At 49.6% G+C, this 19,337-nt stretch overlaps 1 protein-coding gene across 1 annotated transcript in view; it reads right to left on the bottom strand.

Moving 5' to 3' along the window:
• Positions 1-1,301: 1,301 nt before the first annotated feature.
• Positions 1,302-19,337, bottom strand: part of Cmtm8 (CKLF like MARVEL transmembrane domain containing 8) — a 54,401-nt gene continuing 36,365 nt past the window's right edge. The window contains exons 3-5 of the mRNA XM_052187074.1: positions 8,394-8,567; positions 2,947-3,063; positions 1,302-1,652 (exon numbers count right to left, since the gene is read on the bottom strand). Of these exons, the coding sequence (XP_052043034.1) occupies positions 1,569-1,652; positions 2,947-3,063; positions 8,394-8,567 (375 nt within the window). The 3' untranslated portion in view covers positions 1,302-1,568. The remainder of the gene's footprint in view (positions 1,653-2,946; positions 3,064-8,393; positions 8,568-19,337) is intronic.

The following is a 19,337-nucleotide window of genomic DNA, read 5'->3' as shown; positions in this document are numbered from 1 at the left end:
GATAATGTGGTGTGTGTGTGTGTGTGTATACACGTACACTCACAGGCACTCCGGAGAATAGCCTTACATCTAGTTCCTCATTCTTGTCAGACTGGCCTGGAACTCCACAAGAAGGTTGTGCTGGCTGACTGGAACCCCCAGGAGGCCACCAGATTTTGCCTCACTAATGCTGGAATTATAACGCACTACCAGGGCTGGGGAGACTGCTCAGCCGTTAAAGGCTAGGCTCACAAGCAAAATATGAGAGAACTACCAAGCCTGACATTTTTGGCGGGTGGAGGTAGGTTGATGTAGCCTTAGGCTGACCTTGAACTCCTGATCTTCCTGCTTCTAGCTGGGGTCACACCTGTGCACCGGTATTCCAGGTATTGAACTAGGGGCATCAGAAGTACTCCTTCTAAGCAATTTTTTGTTTTTGACGCGAGTTCTGGAAATCAAAACCAGGTCCTCTGCTGGCGAGACAGCTGAGCTGTCTTCTCAGCCCTCAGCTAACTGATTTAAAGGAGCCTGTACCTATTGATCGTGTTAATGGTGACTTATTTATTTTAAAGTGTTGAAGAACACACTGGCCCCTACCCTGGCGGTGTCTCTCTGCAAGAGCTCACTGCCGAGCCCAAGGCCAGGTCTCATTGGGTGGCTCTAGGGAATGAGCGAGCATGTGAGAGTCACTGCACTGAGGTTCCCAGATCAGAAGAGATGGGTCTCTCCTGCCACTGTCCTGGTGACTAACTCCAAGTGTTTTCTGACAAGTATGGCTGCCTGAGCAGCCCTGCGAGCCAGGGAGCTTTCCTAGTACCCAGGTTCTGGGTGTGTCCCTAATCAGTCACTCAACGTTAGCTGGCCGCATTTAATCTGGGATCTTCAACCTTAGCTTTGGAAAGATAGCAGCAGGTAAGAGCCACACACTGCTCTTGAAGGGAACCCAAGCTCAAAGCTGCCTAAACACCAGCTACAGTGATTTGATGTCCTGCACAGACACACACACATGCGATTGTATACACACACACACACACACAATTAAAAATCAAAATAAATCTTTACAATGAAAAGTTAGCTTTGTGCTAGTAAGATGGGTCAGTGGGCAGAGAAAGGGTCCTGAAGCCAAGCTTGGAGCCCTGAATTTTATCCCTGGGACCTGTAGTGTGGAAGGAGAGAATGCACCCTTGCAAGTTCTCCTCTGAGCTCCATTCTGCACTGTGGCACACTGGTGCCCCACACCCATACACAACACACACATCCACAGGCACGCATAGGAAAGAAATGTAACCTCAAATGTTAGTTTTCCAAACTCCACTCGCTGGTAACATTTAAGAATTTATTTATACATTGTGTAAGAAAAATAAAACCTAGGAGGAAGTCAGGAGACCCTGGGGTTCATTAGAAGCCACAGCACTTCCCAAGTAAATATCCAGCTTGATTGTAACAAGACACTGGGAGCTAATTTAACTAAGATATAAAAACATTAGTTAAATACAATTCTGGGGCAATATACATTATAGCTACAACTGTTTTTCTGTAACAGTGGGTTTCATCCTGGTGTGTCTTCTCCATTTTCTGAGGAGGCAGAGTCACTGGGCGGTCCTAGATCTCCAGGCTATGAAACTGAAGTATGTGTTCCCAGCATAGCAGATGGTGACCAGGAAGGCAAAGAACTGTGGAGAAGGAAGTGCGGTAGAGACAGGGCTTTAGCACGCAGTCTGACTAGAAAATGATGGTTTCCCTCTGCTGTGTCTGGTGCTCAAACTGCCCTGGACTCCATCCAGGGATCGGTCTCTAAACCTACTTTATTGCTTTAATAGTCTTTTTTTCTTTTTAAATTCATTATCACCATCATCATTATCATGTATGTGTCGGTCAGAGAACCATCTGTGGGAATCAGCTTTCTTTTTTTTTTTTTTTTGTTTTGTTTTTTTTGTTTTTTTTGGATTTGGCTTTTTCGAGACAGGGTTTCTCTGGCTGTCCTGAAACTCACTCTGTAGACCAAGCTGGCCTCGAACTCAGAAATCCACCTGCCTCTGCCTCCCAGAGTGCTGGGATTACAGGCGTGCGCCACCACCACCCGGCTTCTTTCTTTTTACCATATAGGTCCCTAGGACCAAACTCAGGTCATCAGGCATGGTGGCTGGCACACACCAGTACCGACTGGGTCATCCCTCCCTCTTTTTCTTTTTGTTTCTTCTGTTCCTTTTCTGGTGTGTTCTGGACCCACTTCTTGAGTTTCTGGGACAGCTCTGAACTCCTCAGGGAGTTCACTGAGGGGTCATGATGGACCTGTGGGCACCTAATCTAGTTCAGGTAACCTTAGACAGGGCTCAGCCTCCCGGTGTCTGCCACCGGCTCTTAGACATGAGATGAGGCAGCCACCACAGAATACACCCAGTGTTTGTGTCCGTGAATCTCAAATCTCAATCTGCACATCTCTGTTAGGAGGAGCTAGGCGGGGTTCAGCTGCAGGAGGGGAGGTTGTCACTGTCACTCTGCCCTACAAGGGTCCCAACTGCATGCCATACCTTCAGCCATCGCTCTGCTCAGCTGACATATACTGGTTCATTCTTGCTGTATGTTAACTCAAGCCTGGCATTAGTGGTTTTTTTTTTGTTTTTTTTTTTTCAAGACAGGGTTTCTCTGTATAGCCCAGGCTGCCCTGGAACTCACTCTGTAGACCAGGCTGGCCTCAAACTCAGAAATCTGCCTGCCTCTGCCTCCCAGAGTGCTGGGATTACAGGTGTGCGCCACCACTGCCCGGCTCCGGCATTAGTTTTAATGTCTTGTTGGCTCTCAACCAACCGACTGCTGTATTGTTGCTCTCGAAAGTAGTCTTTGCATCTTGCAGATAACGAGACCCCCCTCCCTGATCTGTGACCTCCTGCCCCCCCATCCTGAACAGGCCGGCCTTGGGAGGAAGTTTCAGGAGGATACGGGTGGTGTTTGGGAGGGCTCACTCACCGAGGACGCTGCCCAGCTGTTGAAGTTGTGACCTTCCTTCTCTGGGGAGACAGAAGACGCGTCCACTACGGCTGCGGAGAAGTACAAGACGGAGGCACTGCTGTTAAAGCACAGGCCCTGTGAAGAGGGGCAGACTGTTGAGGGAAAGGGGACCTCACGGCACGCAGGAGCTTACCCTGGTGTGTGAGGGGACCAAGTAGACAGCTAGGGAGGGCCAAGGGGAGGCAGCTGCGAGAGGAGGGCGTGTCACTGCAGCCCAGCCCTGGATGCCACCAGAGATGGCATGGTTCTCAAGTGAGCCACTGAAAACTTACATTCAACAGAAATAGCTCAGTTCTTATAAGCTGCAAACAAAAATGGACACTATGTATTCAGTATATGCAGCTTAATATATTGTCTTTAGTCATTTAAGCCTAGAAAGAAAGAAAGAGTAGAGGGGGCAGGTCCCACTTTCCTGGATGGTTCCTGTGACTTGGTTTCATGTCTAGGGAATTAGAGAGCTTCATATACCTTCATCATTTGTCAAATGACATACTTCCCACCTTTTAAAAAAATGGTTGGGGGAGCTGGGCGGTGGTGGCACACATCTGTAATCCCAGCACTCTAGGAGGCACGGGCAGGCGGATTTCTGAGTTCGAGGCCAGCCTGGTCTACAGAGTGAGTTCCAGGACAGCCAGGGCTATAACAGAGAAACCCAGTCTCCAAAAAACCCAAATCCAAACAAACAAACAAACAAACAAACAAACAAACAAACAAACCAAAAAACGAAAACAAGAAAATGGTTGGAGGGCAAGCATGGTGGTACACGCCTTCCATCCCAGCATTTGGGAGGCAGGGGCAGGAGTAGGTGCAGAGGCAGGAGAATCTCTGTGAGTTTGAGGTGCGCCTCATCTACACAGTGGGTTCCAGGACAGCCAGGGTTACACAGAAAGACCCTGTCTCAAACAAAACAAAACAAAACAAAACACCTAAAAACATTAAAAGAAAATCGAATCTATTCAAATGGTAACTAAACAGGTTCTGTCCACAGGACAGAACAATGATAAGGAGAAAAAGGCTGTCCTAGCTGGGATGCAGCCCAGTCGGTGGGATGCTTGCCTGGCACGCGTCCATCACTAGCGCTGGATAACCCAGATGTCATGGGTGCGTGCCTGCAATCCCAGCACTCTGGAGGTGGGGGTGGAGGACATAAGGAGAAGTTCAAGGCCATAGTTAGAGACCAGCCTGGGCTACCAGACCTCGGTCTCAAACAAACTCCAAACTACAAAACAAAGAAACCAGCTCCTCAGAGGTTAAACCAAAAGAACCGATGGCTGCGGAGGTGGAGCGGGAGGAAGGAGCGTGGGGCCTCACAGCATCGCCATCCTGCTGCAGTGAATGAATGCCTGGGACCCGGGTGCAGCTCAGACTGGCTAGACCCTCCAGCTCCTGTTGGAGCTCAAGCGTCCCTGTGCCATAGATCTGAGCTTCAGAGAACACAGACTCTTAACAAAGGTGGCCAGCTTCTTTGTGGTGGGAATAGAGGGAGGCCAGGGTTCCCTCCTGAAATTCCATCCTGCTTTGCTCTGAAAGCACTCTGTGTTCTCTGGGATAAAGGTGCACACAGATAAAAGCCTGGCTCTTTGTTTAGCCTGGGTGACTGGGGACCTCAGCTTAAGGATGTCTATTTCTGACAGGAGAACATCCGTTCAGTGTCCTTTCAGGTTGCAATGGGCCAGAACTAAGCACCAATTTCTGACGAGGGTTTGTAAGTAGTGACTGAGAGCGGCTTCCCATGCTGGGGGAGAAGTTTACTCCAACAGGGCTGGTCACCACCCTCTGAAGTGACCCAGTCTCCACCAGGGGAGTGTTTTAGGAAGTCCTATATCAGGGGCTAGAGAGATGGCTCAGCAGTTAGGAGCTCTTCCAGAGAACCAGGGTTTGGTTCCCAGCATCTACATGACTGCTCACAACCACTTGTAACTTTAATCTAAGAGGATCTGATGCCTCTTCTGAGCTCCTGCATGTACACACCTAAAATAAGTATATATCAAAAAAAAAAAGTTTTGTGTATCTAAGGGCACTAAAGCAACATGGAAGATACTAACCAAAGATCAAATGATACTTACGTTTTGGGTACGTGTGTGAGGGTGTGCGTGCGTGTGTGCGTGCGTGTGTGTGTGTGTGTGTGTGTGTGTGTGTGTGTGTGTAGGTAGGTTACTCAGGTTGGCAGGTTTTGTGGCAAATACATTTACCTGCAGCTTTCCCATGGGTCCTAGAGAGCTGACACCCTCAGGCTTGTATGGGAAGGCTCTGTCAACTGAGCCTGCTGAGCCCCGACCTAAGCAAGCTTCATTCTTCCTCCTCTTCTTACGTTTTACTTTTCAATGTGTGAGTATTTGCCCGAATATAACGTCTGTGTATTATGCATGTGCAGTGTGCTCCTGGAGGCCAGAAGAGGATGTCAGATTACCTAGACCTGGAGTTAAGAGAGTTTGTGGGTGCTAGGAACTGAGCATCCATCCTCTGCAAACAGCATCAAATGCTTTTAACCACCGAGCCCTCAGACTTAAGCTTTACACTGGCCTGGTGAGATGTGCTTATGCACGGTACTTCCTAGGATCAATTTTAAAAAAATAAATAAATAAAGATTTATTTATTTTATGTATGTGAGTACACTGTCCTGTCTCTGTCTTCAGACACACCAGAAAAGGGCATCAGATCTCATTATAGAATAGTTAGCCACCATGTGGTTGTTGGGATTTGAACTCAGGACCTTTGGAAGAGCAGTTGGTGCTCTTAACTGCTGAGTCATCTCCCCTGTCTGGATCAAAAAAAATTTAATTGCATTTACTTACTTAGTGCATATGCATGTGCTTGAAGCAGGCTATGTATGTGGGTAAAGGTCAGAGGAGAACTTTTGGGATCCCTCCTCCCCCCAGTTCTACCATGTGGGTCCCAGGTCAAACCCTAGGCATCGGTCTTTCCCCACTGAGCCATCTAGTCGGCCTTGGGTTTTGGTATTTGAGTCTCCATCTGTAGCTCATGCTAGCCTGGAACTGGAGGCCATCCCGTTTCAGCCTCCTGGATGTGGGGATCATGGGTACCAACTGATTCTCCACTTCCTTTCCACTTCTGAAGACAAAAAGGCCCCTTAGAGGCCACCTCAGACGAGTCCTATAGATATCAACAGGGACAGCAGGTCTGCTGAGATGACAAACAGTTCTCCTTGATACACTGGACCTAAACCAAGTGACTTGAGAGTTTGTTCTTCTCTCATGGACCGAGCTAAAGCAGTCAGAGCCAGTCTGCCTGCCTCCTTCCAGCCCAGGAACACCAGTCTTTCTGTTCTCTGTGGGGCTAGGAGGTGTCCCAGGACACCCCAGCTACGGGGATCAAGAACTCACCCGGTGTCAAAGGCACAAGCCAGGGACTGGGCACATCATGTCCTCTTCTATAGCAGGAGCCACATTCGAGCATAAGGCTCACCTAGGAGCAGGTGGCTGGGAAATGTCTAGTGAGGGGAAGGAGCAGGCCCCAGCCCCGGAGGCCGCTGAGAGGGTGGAAGGCAGGATGTGGCAGACAGAGCTGGCGGACCTGCAGACATTCCCGTTGTCTCCTACGTTACCAGTTCTGGCCAGCAAGGACTAACAGAGTCTAAGCTACCCGAAGGGACAATGTCTTTCCTTTCCTTTTTATATATTCATTAATTTTTATTTTGACATTAAGTCTCATGGCTGGCCTCCAACTCATTTATCTGAGAATACTTTAGCCTTCACCTCCTGAGGGCTGGGGTTACAGGTGTGCACCACACACAGTTTATATGGATGGTGCTGGGGATCGGACCCAGGGCTTCATGCACACTAGGCGAAGACCCCACCTACTGAGCTACACGCCCAGCCCCACCTTGCTCACCTTTTAGTCCTCTCCCATTGGGTTGTCACGGCTACTATTACACCAAAGAATCGGCTACTTTTGAATCCAACATCCAAACGGGTCTGCCCTTCCCAGTGTGCCTTGGGAATCAGGTCACGGACTCCCAGGACCACCTGTGTGCTCCTGGATGGTCACAAGCACCTTGCTTGGGGTCACTTTCAGACCCAGATAACAGAGGCCTGAAACTGCCAATGGGGAATCTTCGCTTTGGGGTGTGGGAAAACAATCACAAGTTAATCTGTTTTGAAAAGTAAAAGGAGGCTTGTCTGTGGTTGGCACTGTACTCAGAAGGCAGCCCAGAAGGAAGCCGGGCAGGTACACTTTTAACAAAAGTGTGAAAGCCCTCGAGCCGCAACTCCCAAGGAGGATGGCATGGAACCAGAGATGTGCTCGTGTGTGTGTGTGTGTGTGTGTGTGTGTGTGTGTGTGTGTGTGTGTGTGTACTACTTGGAAACAGAGTAAACTGGAATGTCTTTTGAATTCTGTTTTATCCACATGCACATGTGATATCACTTTAAAAATAATTTATCATTATTTTAAGACATAATCTTAACTCACTATTTGGCCAGCTTGGATTCAAATTTGAGATCTTCTTGCCTCAGTTTCCCAAGTTCTGAAATTGCGAGGATTATAAGCTCAGGCCACCCTATCTATCTGTGTGTCTGTATGTCTGTCTGAAACAAGGCCTCACGTATTGCAGGCTGGCCTCCAACTCCATATGCAGCTGAAAATGATCTTGACTTTCTGATCCTCCTGCCTCTGCTTGCCAGATGCTGGCATTATAAATGTGAGCCACCACACCTACTGATGCGGTGCTGAGTATTGAACCCAGGGCTTTGTCCAGCTCTCTCGACTGATTTGGCCACTTCCAATTCCCTAGCAAGACCGCACACACTACGAGGCAGGCCCTTGGGGGCAGACTGTGTGATGATCACTATTGTCCATCCTGTGTTAGACATGGCATGCTCTCTGGAGCCAGGACAGAAATCCAAACCCCTTAACTATTCTTCACTTTATTATATCTGAGTTTCTGTGGTGCTGGGGTTTAAATACAAGACCACAAACATGGCACACAGGTGCTGGGCCATGGCTACCCATCTACCACACTGTGTTTTCTTTTCTTCAGGGCATAGAGAGCAAGGCTTCCCACACTCCAGACGCCTACCACGTGTTTGCTTTAACAGCCCCTGTCAGGATCCTTTATCTTCAGTCATGCACACAGAACTGTGATGCACAGACTTGGAAGGAAGGAGACCAGGAGACACTGGTGCCCGACACACATATTTGCAGGTGACAGTGCGTGTCATGAGAGAACCCAGTTTTCCTGGACTGAGTTTGTCTGGGAACTGGCTTGTTCCTAGGTGTGCTGGCTTCACACTCAGGCCATCGGGTTAGTGGGGACCACCTACTGCTGCTGGCTTCTCCAGCACTGGCCTGCCCCACTCGAGCAAAAGCGACCCCGTATCCACAAGAAGACACTTGCTGTCCCACCTCAAGGCCCTGGGCAGGTGCCACCCCTGAGGTATCCTTACCACTGTGGTCCAGGGCACCTGGGGAATCCTGGTGTAAGTCATGGTGATGTAGACAATGAGGAAGAAGACGGTGAGGACCCAGTAAAAGACAGCTACAAACATTACCCAGCCAAAAGCAGGGACTCGGAAATACTCAGTGCCAGCGATGAGCGTCCACACCAGCAGTCCCAGGACCTGCAAAGCGGCAGAGATGGTGCAGAGAGAGGGGAGAGGAAAGGCAGAGATGGAACACAGAGAAAGCCATTAGTCAAAGTGCCCATTACAACTCACCGTACATGTTGCACGCATGCACGCACATACATGCACATATACGCACAAATGCACTCATGTAGACATATCCCCAATATACATAATAAAAATATTTTTTAAACATTTATTTATTTTTATTTATATGAGTACACTGTAGCTGTCTTCAGACACCCCAGAAGAGGGCACCAGATCCCATTTCAGATGGTTGTGAGTCACCATGTAGTTGCTGAGAATTGAACTCAGAGCTCTGGAAGAGCTGTCAGTGCTCTTAACTGCTGAACCATCTCTCCAGCCCTCTCCCTCCCCCCATAAGTCTCTAAAACAAATCCGGGCATGTGCATCATATCCCAGGAGGCAGCTCACGGAGACCATGGGGCTTTGGCTGTGGTGCCGTGTCACCTAGGCCAGCCTCCCCCATCTGTGGTAGCTTTCTTTGTGCTAAACAAAGCAGTTTGGCCTACTGGCCTCTCACACCACAGTCCGGTTCATTTTAGACAGAGACAGATTAGAAAAGAAAGCAGGGATGGCGGCTCGCCCCTGATCTGCTGGGACCCTTTAAACGGCCAATTCGGAGAGCACGCTTTTTGTCACTCCAGTGCATTCTGGGAAATTCTGCAGTGAAGTTGCTATGTTACAGAGGTCAACCAGAGCCATCTGGGTTAGCAACGTGCTCCCTGAGCACCTACTCTCAACTGTACATGGTGCTGGGCACTTAGGTCACAGACGAGAGAGAGGCACAGCGTGACACACTATTAGTTAGACACACTATTAGTTAGACACACTATTCAGGTCTGATTCAACACAGTTGACCAATGATGACTGTGACTATCTATCTATATACAGCTCATGGCCTGAATCAATTGATGATGGTGGTGATGGTGGCAGTGTGTGGAGACCAGAGGTCAATTCTAAGCACCATTCCTCAGGAACCATTCTGGGGTCTCTCACAGGGACTCGGAGTTTGTCACTTCAGGCCTCCTGTCTCTGCCTCCCACACCTGCACTCATCACTATGCCCGTTTTTTTCATGTGGATACTGGGGCTGGGACTCAGGTCCTCATGCCTGTGAGGCAGGTCCTTCACTAATGGACCACGACCCCAGCTCACACGACCCGACTCACGCAGCGGACAGACACAGCCCCGCTCTTTCCCTTGCCCGTTGCCTGTGATGTCATGCTTAAATGACAGTCTCCTGTGTGAAGCCTGAAACAGTCACTTTCACAGAAAATGTCTGCCAGCTCCTGCTTCACACCCCACATGCTCTGCTTCAGAAAATATGCACACATGCACGCATACCAGGGGTTTTGTCCCCGATATATATATTTTTTCAAACAAATCACGCTATTAATATGTGGTGCTGCAGACTGTAAGAGAAAGAAAGGTGAATTTACTTCTGGGATCCACATTGACTCCAACCTGCTGCCTCCCCACACCTGATCAGTTTTCCCCCTCAGACTCAGGGACTGTCTTCCAGTCAACCCTTTCTCTCTCTACTGTCTCTCAGGGTCTGTCAGCACGCACGGCGATCACCTCCATTCATCCACTAGGGGGCGCCTGCACACTGCCGATGGATGACCAGGCCAGCAGAACCAGGGCAGCCCAGAGGGGGCTGTCTGCCTGGTATGAAGAAGAGGTGGCGGAAGGACTTCATTTCCACTGTCAGCATCAACATTGCCACATCTTGCCTGAGAAAAGGCTGGACTGATGCAAAGACCCGGAAGGCCGACTTTATCCCCGCGTCCTTGGACTTTATGTGATGTTCTTGCAGAGATCTTACTGAGGTGTGCTTCAAGAGCTACAGCAGAGCCCCTGGAGAATGCATCCAGGGGCCTGCGGCTTTGGTGGCATCTCTAACAGGGCACATGGGCCCTCTGTTTCCGGTCTTGGAAGTGAGGGAATAGAGGTGTGGGATTTAGGGGCCTGGCTTCTAGGTGGGGGTATCCAATTTGCCTGATGAGGGCAGATTTCAAACCATATGAACCTTGCCCCTACTCTGGGGGGTGTCATGAGGATGTCTGTCCCCTCAAGGACCACAGCCATTCCTCAGTACCACTGTGGCATCTCCTCAGCCATGGTGGTGCTGAGAACTTGGGACTTAGTTACAACACATTTCATGATCAAACTAAGACCTATCCGGAGGCCATAACTGCAGGACTCTGTTATTCCCAGCAGGCAGTGTGACAGGACTCTGCATACAAGGTGGGTGTTAAAATATGTCTAAAGACTGAATTTAGGCAGCACCTGTGACCTGTCACCATGGACACGGCTGCCATCGAATTCTCTTCGCTTCTGTAAGGCACCCGATAGGCTCACAGGCTCGCAGGCTCACTGAAGCAGACTTGCATGTGGCCTGTTGTCTGCGCCTGATCTCTGGCGAGCGGTGACACCACAGAATAACGTTGCCAGGATATCAAGCTGCATGGAACTCTGCAGAGGTTGCCGGTCTCACGTTCATTCCCTCCACAAACGGCCTGCACAATCTGCACATCAGCGGTAAGGGCTCTCAGAGTCCTCAGCAGTTGGCACACTCTTTCTGGTCATGACTGCGTGGGGAATGTCGTGGGTTTTGAGTCCCATACGGTCTCCGTCCCAACCATTCATTTTGCTACTGTAGTGTGGCCAGGTTTCTCGGGGACGTTATTGATAAACCAGGGTAGGCTACATTTGGCTGGCAGGCTGCGATTAGCCAGGCTCTCCAAGTGTGTGGTCCCAGGCAGGGAGGTCCAGCGCTGGCTAAGAACCCAGACACGCAGCCTCCATCAGGACCTGTCATTCAGCGGTCAGGGCAAGGGGGTCACGGTCCGGTGTTCGGGCAGCCCCAGGGACTAGCCCCTCCCTCATTGCCCCTTCCTCCTTTGTTCTTTTCCTTTCTCCTTTCCCATAGAGGGCTCCATGCATCAGGGGGGTTAAGTGTGTGATCTTAGGGTTTCCATTGCTGCAACGAAGCACCACTGAGAGCAAGCTGAGGAGGAAAGGGTTTATTGGACGATACTTCCACCTTGCAGTCCATCACGAAAGGAAGTCAGGACAGGAATTAGAACTGGGCAAGAACAGGAGCGGACACAGGGGCTGTGGAGGGATGCGCTTACTGGCTTGCTCCCATGGCTTGCTCAGCCCGGGATGGCCCCGCCCACAATAGGCGGGGCCTATCTCATCAATCACTAAGAAGCCCTACAGGCTTGCTCACAGCCTGATCTTATGGAGGCATGTTCTCCACGGTTTTCTCCTCTCAGAGGACTTTAGCTTGTGTCGAGCTGACATCAAACTGTGCAGCGCAGACACTAAGGACCCAGCTCTGAGCTCGCAGACCTCCCAAAGAACAAGCATCACCACAATGAGTGTTGTCAGTCAGTGAGGGATGCTCTGCTCCCATCTGGTCACCAAGGGCAAGGCGTCAGGCAAACCGGGAGGTCTGCAAGAACAAAGGATCCTGTGGTGAGGACGCTGCCCTGATTTCCCTATGCTCCAAGGCTGGGCGAAGCCAACCCATGCTCAGCTCTAGCTGACTCCACATTTCCCCTCTGTGAGTGGCGTTTTCTTCTCTCAACTTCTCCAAGCCGCTGAATAAAGTGTTGCAACAGCAACAACAAACACAACAACAACGGAGAAGGTGAGGAAAAAGGAGATACAGGCTCATGGAAGGACAGAGAAGGCTGAAACTTAGCTCAGCTGGTAGAGTGCATCTCTAGCCAAGGTTCGCCCAAGGTTTGATCCCTCACACCACATAAAACAAATGTGGTGGGCACATCTGTAACTCTTGTACATAGGACATGGAGGCAGGAGGATAAGAAGCCCTCAGCTTGGGGCTGAAGAAATGGCTCAGGGGTTAAGAGCATGTATTGAGTTTGCCGAGGACCTGAGTTCAATTCCCAGTGCCCACGTTCACAGGATCACGACAGCCTGTAGCTCCAGGGGAATTTGATACCTCTGGCTTCAAAGGCACCTGTACTTATATACATATGAGTGCACATACGCCCCCCCCCCACATATACATATTCCCACACACAGGCACACAAACATACATACTCATACACATATACCCCCAAACACACATACTTAAGGATATATACATATGTATACATGTGTGTGTGTATCTATCTATCTATCTATATCTATATCTATATCTATCTATCTATCTATCTATCTATCTATCTATCTATCCATAAGAAACTCAAGTAAAGTAACTCGGAACCGTGTCTCCAGTCCTGTGGAGAGTCACCGGCTCCCACACTGTGCTCAGTCCCTGCTCCATTAGCTCCTGCATGAGATGCCACTCACACTGATCTGGGTTCTTTGAGACAGGACGGAGGTCTCTTCCCACAGTCTTTCTGAGCTCTGGGGGTTGGCTAACTGGGGAATCCAGAGGAGGAGCATTGCTGACTGGAGTGCTGGACCATCAGTGGTCTCCAAAGCCACCCGGAGCCAGCAGCATCCAAGTTCATTGTCTCATGCCCAAGAACATCAAGCAAATCAGGGCGGGGGGGGGGGGGGGAGCAGAAGAACATAGATTCATTAAGGAAGAAAAGTAATTAGGAACTCCTGAGAGTGGCTGGCCTCGAGCATAGGTCTGAAGATCTTTCTGCCCCAGAACCTTTTGGCAGGATGTGCAGGTCCACATTTCCCATGTACAGGCGTTTTCTAGATCCCACATGAATTTCAAGGTTTTTTATTGTCTATTTCTGCAAAATGTGGCATTGAAACTGTGCAAGGGAGTGGGCTGCACTGAACAGATAATTTCCTTCCAAAATAATATGTTTTGAAACACATTCTTGTCTCCGAGGGAGCTTTAGCGTCCTTTCCTGGATTTCATCTGCAGTCTTTTCGCTCTTTTAGCTGCTGGGAGTGAGGGTCAGGAAGGTTAGCAGACACCAGGACAACCAGTGACCCTGCGCCAAGCCAAAGCACACATGCAAGACAATACAGACCCCTTCCCTCGACAGGGTGCGGTGTCGCCTGGGAGATGTGGCAAGCAGGGAAACTAAAGCGGCTGCTCAGCCCGCCAGGGGTCAAGGAAGCAGGTTCACTGCAGGAGGCTCGTGCAGGGGAGCCACGGATGATTCTGTGGGGGGAGTGGGGGGAGAGTCTGCATTCCAGGCACCCGGGTTGAGGGCGTTGACAACACTTGGGCTGGCAATGGGAGACGAAACGGAAGAGAGAGGCAGCTCTGTGAATGGGTTCCTGGCTTACTCACTCAGTGGGCAGAGATGGGGCTAGAAGTATTTTTGGAAATGTATCCTGGCAGCAGCATGTCATAGTCAGCACATCCTAAACATCTCCTGACAGGTCAGGCAGAGTGGCTACACCTTCTTATCCCAGCACTTGGGAGACAGAGGCAGGCAGAACTCTGGGAGTTTAAGGCTAGCCTGGTCTACACAGTGAATTCCAAGCCAGCCAGGGCTATGTAGTCAGACCTTGCCTCAAAAACAAACTATCAAAATACCAATGAACCCAAAACCAAACAAAAACTCCCCATAAAAGTAAAATAACCACAACAAAACAGCCCTGCTCCCCAAACCAAGAACAAACAAACAAACAAACAAACAAACAAATCAAAACCCATTTCTTGGCAATGTCTGGGTCAGGAGGAACATTCATTCATGGAATCAAATGGGCGGGGTCCTTGGAAGGAAGTATTCCCATATGACCTGGTCTCAGAGGCCAGAGAATAGGTCCTGCCAGCCGGCTTCCACACCAATCCTGGTGGCTTGCCTGTGTTCCTGAGAGATGGTTCCAAGCCAGTCATTCTGAGCTGGCCACATCACACAGTCTTGTCAGGGAACCCATGCCAATTGGAATCACTGACTGGCTCAGCAACTAGGAGAAAGTCCACATCTGTCTGCTTGGTGGCCATGCTGGTTCCCTTCACGTCAACTTGACCCAAGTGGGCGCCATCTCAGGAGGGAACCTCCATTGAGAACTGACTTTGTACAATCAGGACACAGGCGCACCTGTAAGTCATTTTCTTAGTTATTGATTGCTGTGAAAGTTCCCAGCCGGTGGTGGGTGTGGCTGGTGGTCCTAGATGCTCCCAGAAAGCAGTCTGAGCAAGCCATAAGGAGCAAGCCGGCAAGCAGCATCCCTCGGCAACCTCTGCACCAGCCCTGCCTCCTTGCTGCTAGACCTGAGCTTCTTCCCTCAGCGGACTGTGACCCATGCTGTCAGTAAAAACAAAACACAAAAAAACCAAACCAAACCTTCCCTGTTAGCATTCTGTTAAAGCCCCACCCCACAGTTGCCTGGCAACAGCCAGGTGTGCCTGACTCACTTTAGAAGGGGCTGCTGGCCCATCCCCTCTCCAGCTCTCTTGCCTTCTTGTTCTTGCTCTGTTTTCCCTTCCCCCTCTCTCTCCACCTCTCCCCCCCTCTCTCCACCTGCTCATGACAGGCCTCTGCCCCCTCCCTGCCTTTCTCTGTCTCTGCTACCCTCCCAACCCCCTCCCCATGCCCTGAATAAACTCTATTCTACACTATACCCTTGTGTGGCTGGTCCCTCACGGGGAAAGGATGCCTCTGCATGGGCCCGAGGAGGCACCCCCTTCCCCACGCCTGACTACACATCCAAACATAGTCCCCCTCTCCTTATTTTTTTATAAAACACAACACTCCAGCCTCATCACAGGAAGAGAAACTGTAACAAAGGCAGTGCCTTAAATGGTCAGCCTAGCATTTCAGTCAGACGCTGACTCCTCCGGACTCCCTCAGTGACAAGAAGGAGTGTGTCTGGGGTGGTGAGTTAGGGAAGAAGTTAAGTACTAATGCGGGGAAATGATTCAGTACCTCCATAGGGAAAATCAAACACATACATACATACATACATACATACATACATACATACATACATAGTGAGGCCTTGTCTCCAAAAGAGAAAAAAGAAAAGGGGGGAAAAGTCAAATTCAGAAATACTATGGGGAAGAATATAATTCACAGGGATATAAAAGAATAAACTTCAAACCCCTCTTTAACCTGGGCAGCCTCTGGCCTCAGGCACCCGCCCGCTGGGAGACAGGGAGCTCACCGGAGGTCTGTGATGCTCGGATGAAAAGCTCAGGAATCAGAGCAGAAACCGCCTCGTTCATTTAGGTACCTACTGTGTTTGCCTTCCTCAACTTTTTTTCCTTTTTTTTTTTTAAAGTCCCCTCCACAATTCTAGAAGTAGGTGAGGTGGCTTTTGTCTGAAGAACAGAGGACTGAGATGGATTTCAAAGCCAGCCAATAACAATGCATCTCTTATTCAGCTCTGAAATTTCCAAGGCACTCTTTGGTTGGCTTCTCGATTTAAACCTGCCTGTAATGACCCACCAGGGTGGTCACAGATCAGTGTCCCCGTGAATGCTAGAAGACCCTATGCCAAAGGAGCTACGTCCGTAGACAGTTGTGCAACCCCCCAACATGCCACTTCGGTGTTCAGACTATTTGAAAAACACCCTGAAGAGTAGCGGATGCAAGGAAGGACACCTCAACGCTGCCTTTTCTTTCCAAAAACAAGCTGGAGAAGATCTTTATGGGAGATTCCCTTCCTGAGTCGCAAGGACCGTAACATTTTTATGGCCAGAGGAGGAGAGTTGAGGCCTACAGTCTGCACAAGTGAAACTTGTTAAAAGATTTCTTCCCTGGCTGGAGAGACAGGTCAGTAGTTAAGAGCACTGGCTGCTCTTCCAGAGGTCCTGAGTTCGATTTCTAGCAACCATCTGTAATGGGATCCAATGCCCTCTTCTGGTGTGTCTGAAGACAATGACAGTGTACTCACACATAAAATAAATAAATCTTATTAAAAAAAGGAAAGATTCCTTCTATTCTTTAAAGTATTTCTATTCTTTAACTTTTAAAAAAGACTTGCTTATTTGTTTAGTGTGTGTGTGTATGTGTGTGTGTGTGCGCGCGCGCGCATATGTGTGTGTATGCACAAGTCTGTGGGGATCAGAGGACAGCTTACGGGAGTCAGTTTTCTTTTATCCCATGGAAATGGGACTCCTCAGGGAGGAGGAATCCAACCCAGTTGTCCTCTGACCTTCAGTGTGTGCCCCCACACAATAAATAAACAAATAAATAAGTGTAATTAAAATTTAAAAAGCGCAGCCCCCCTTCCACAGCTTTCTGTCACATCACCTTGGGATCAAGTCTTTGGCATACAGGTAAAGGAACACACAAGTCACCTATAGCAACACCAGTACATTCTTCCTCAGACAGGACCCACGGGAAACAGGACAGACCGAGTCATGAGCTCTCCACGGCCCCCGAAGGTTGAAATTAGCCCACGTGCAAAGCAGTGCAGCAGGCAGCAGGCAGCAGTGCAGCAGGCAGCAGGCAGCAGTGCAGCAGGCAGCAGGCAGCAGTGCAGCAGGCAGCAGGCAGCAGGCCAGGTTTCCCTTATGTCAAGCGGGACTTAGTGATGTGATGGGGACTCTCCACCAGTGAGGGAACATGGCTTCTTAGCAGAACCTGCTTCTGGGATCGTGCCCCCTTCCCCCACACAAGGCTGGAAGGAGTCATTTCCACCAACGGACTCAGCCCCCCATGTATACCTGCACGCATCGTTTACATGCACGGTGCATACATGCACACGCATGCACTCTCTGCTGGCTGTGTGTTCTCATTTCTTTCCCACAGTCTTCCCACGGTGTGAGAAGCCTCTATTCACACGAGCCGCCGTGTGACCCTCTTCCCAGTCCTGAGGTTGTCTGAACAGTGCCTCTGGTTTCCCTGGGAACTGTGCTGGCCCAGCTGTTTCAGCAGCGTGCAGTAACCCCGACCTGAGTGTTATTTTTAAAAGTGCTGCTTGTTGAGTCGTGTCAACAGAAGGGCCTGTCATGAGCTAACACCAGCACCGTTTGCGAAGAGTGAAGCAATCTCTCACATGGGAAAAGGCCAGAAGGGAAAGCCCTTGGCACGGGACCAAGAAGCACGCCAGCGCTTCACACGTCAAAGAAGGGGTGGAGGGGGGCGGGTGTTATCTGCCACAGAACAGCTGTCATCCCAAAGGAGGAACCGGAAGCAGATCACGGGGTCAGGGATGGTCACTACCAGTCTGTGGGGGAGGGGAAGGACTGGAGAGACTTCACCATGTGAGGTCACCAGGAATAAAGATAAAAGCACATCAGTGAAGACAAACGAGTCTACTATAGAGGCACCATCTACAGATCAAACCCTGCTCAAAAGCACTCTTTGAGGCCGCAGAGACGGCTCAGCTATTAAGGGTGCTTGCTCCTCTTACAGAGGGCCTAGGCTTGATTCTCAGCACCTATGTGGCCAGCTAACAGCCATGTGTAACTCTGGCTAAGGGATCTGATGCTCTCTTCCGGCTTCCAGGGGCTGTGCACACATGTGGTACACAGACACGCACGCAGCCAAAGTCACTTATGCAGGCAAAAGTATTAAAATGCTTTTTAAAAGTTTCTTTTTGCCAAGTGTGGTGGTGCATACCTTTAATCCCAGTACTCAGGAGCCAGAGGTAGGTGGATCTCTGTGAGTTCAAGGTCAGCCTGGTCTACAGAGAGAGTTCCACGACACTCAGGGCTATGTAAAGGGACCCTGGTGTTTAAAGAAGTTTTTCTTCATCCCTCCCTCCCTTTTCTTACCTTCCTTCCTTCCTTCCCTTTTCTCCCTCTCCTCCCTCCCTTTCCTCATCCCTCCTTGACTCCCTGTTTCTCTGGGGTGAGATGTCGCTGTTTTAACTAGGCTGGCCTTGAACTCCTAGGTTGAAGCAATCCTGTGTCAGTGTTCTGAATAATTGGCAACATGGCCCTGTCCACTGTCCCTAGCTCAAACCTTACATTTCTCAAGTGACAGCTTTATGGAGATATAATCCCTTACCACAAACTTATCCATTAAGGAGTTAATAGATCGTAGTGTATTTATGGAGTTGTGTAACTGTCACAACAATCAGCCGTAGAACGTTGTCCTCATCCTACAGGAAGCCTTTAACCCAGGCCACAGAGGGCTCAGCTGTAAGGCACTTGGTGTGTAAATAACCGGACAACCTGAGTTCAATTCTTGGGACCCTAGGTAAAGATTGAAAGGAGGGAGCACATTCCACAAAGCCTCCTTCACTCCATACTCCCTCAGTGGTGCTCCAGACACCCCCATCACCCTCACTTCTCCCCTATGCACACAGGAATTTTTTTTTGATGCTCTAAGTCTTAGTGCCATCTTCTTTTTTTGAGACAGGGTTTCTCTGTGTAGCCCTGGTTGTTCTGGAACCCACTCTGTAGACCAGGCTGGTCTCAAACTCAGAAATCCGCCTGCCTCTGCCTCCCAAAGTGCTGGGATTACAGGTGTGCACCACCGCTGCTTGGCTCAGGATCTAAGAAGAGTTGCTTCTCATGGTCTCCCACCTCAACCATCCTCAGCCGGGATAACCCCTGACCTACTGACCTACTGACTTTAATAGTCTTTATGATCTCTCTGTGCTATGTGATCTGGAGAATGGTCTGTGATAGACGGGTTTTGTGTCTGAAAGACTGAACTGATAATGTATATAGTGAGTCAAAATAAAAGAATAAGTACCGATAGATAGGATAGATGGATGGATGGACAGGCTGATGGATGGACAGGAAAGTAACATCACCAAATCAGGGGCTTACAAATATCCATCAGAAATGGACTGACTAAATACCTTTAAGACAGCCAGCTGGGAGCATTTCCATGTTGGCTCACAACCATCAATAACTCTGACACCTTTTTCTGACCTCTGAGGACCC

This window comes from Apodemus sylvaticus, chromosome 7 (assembly GCF_947179515.1).
Source record: "Apodemus sylvaticus chromosome 7, mApoSyl1.1, whole genome shotgun sequence".
Lineage (NCBI taxonomy): Eukaryota > Metazoa > Chordata > Mammalia > Rodentia > Muridae > Apodemus > Apodemus sylvaticus.
Note: the sequence above shows the minus strand (reverse complement) of the source record. Positions and strands in the feature narration are given on the sequence as shown.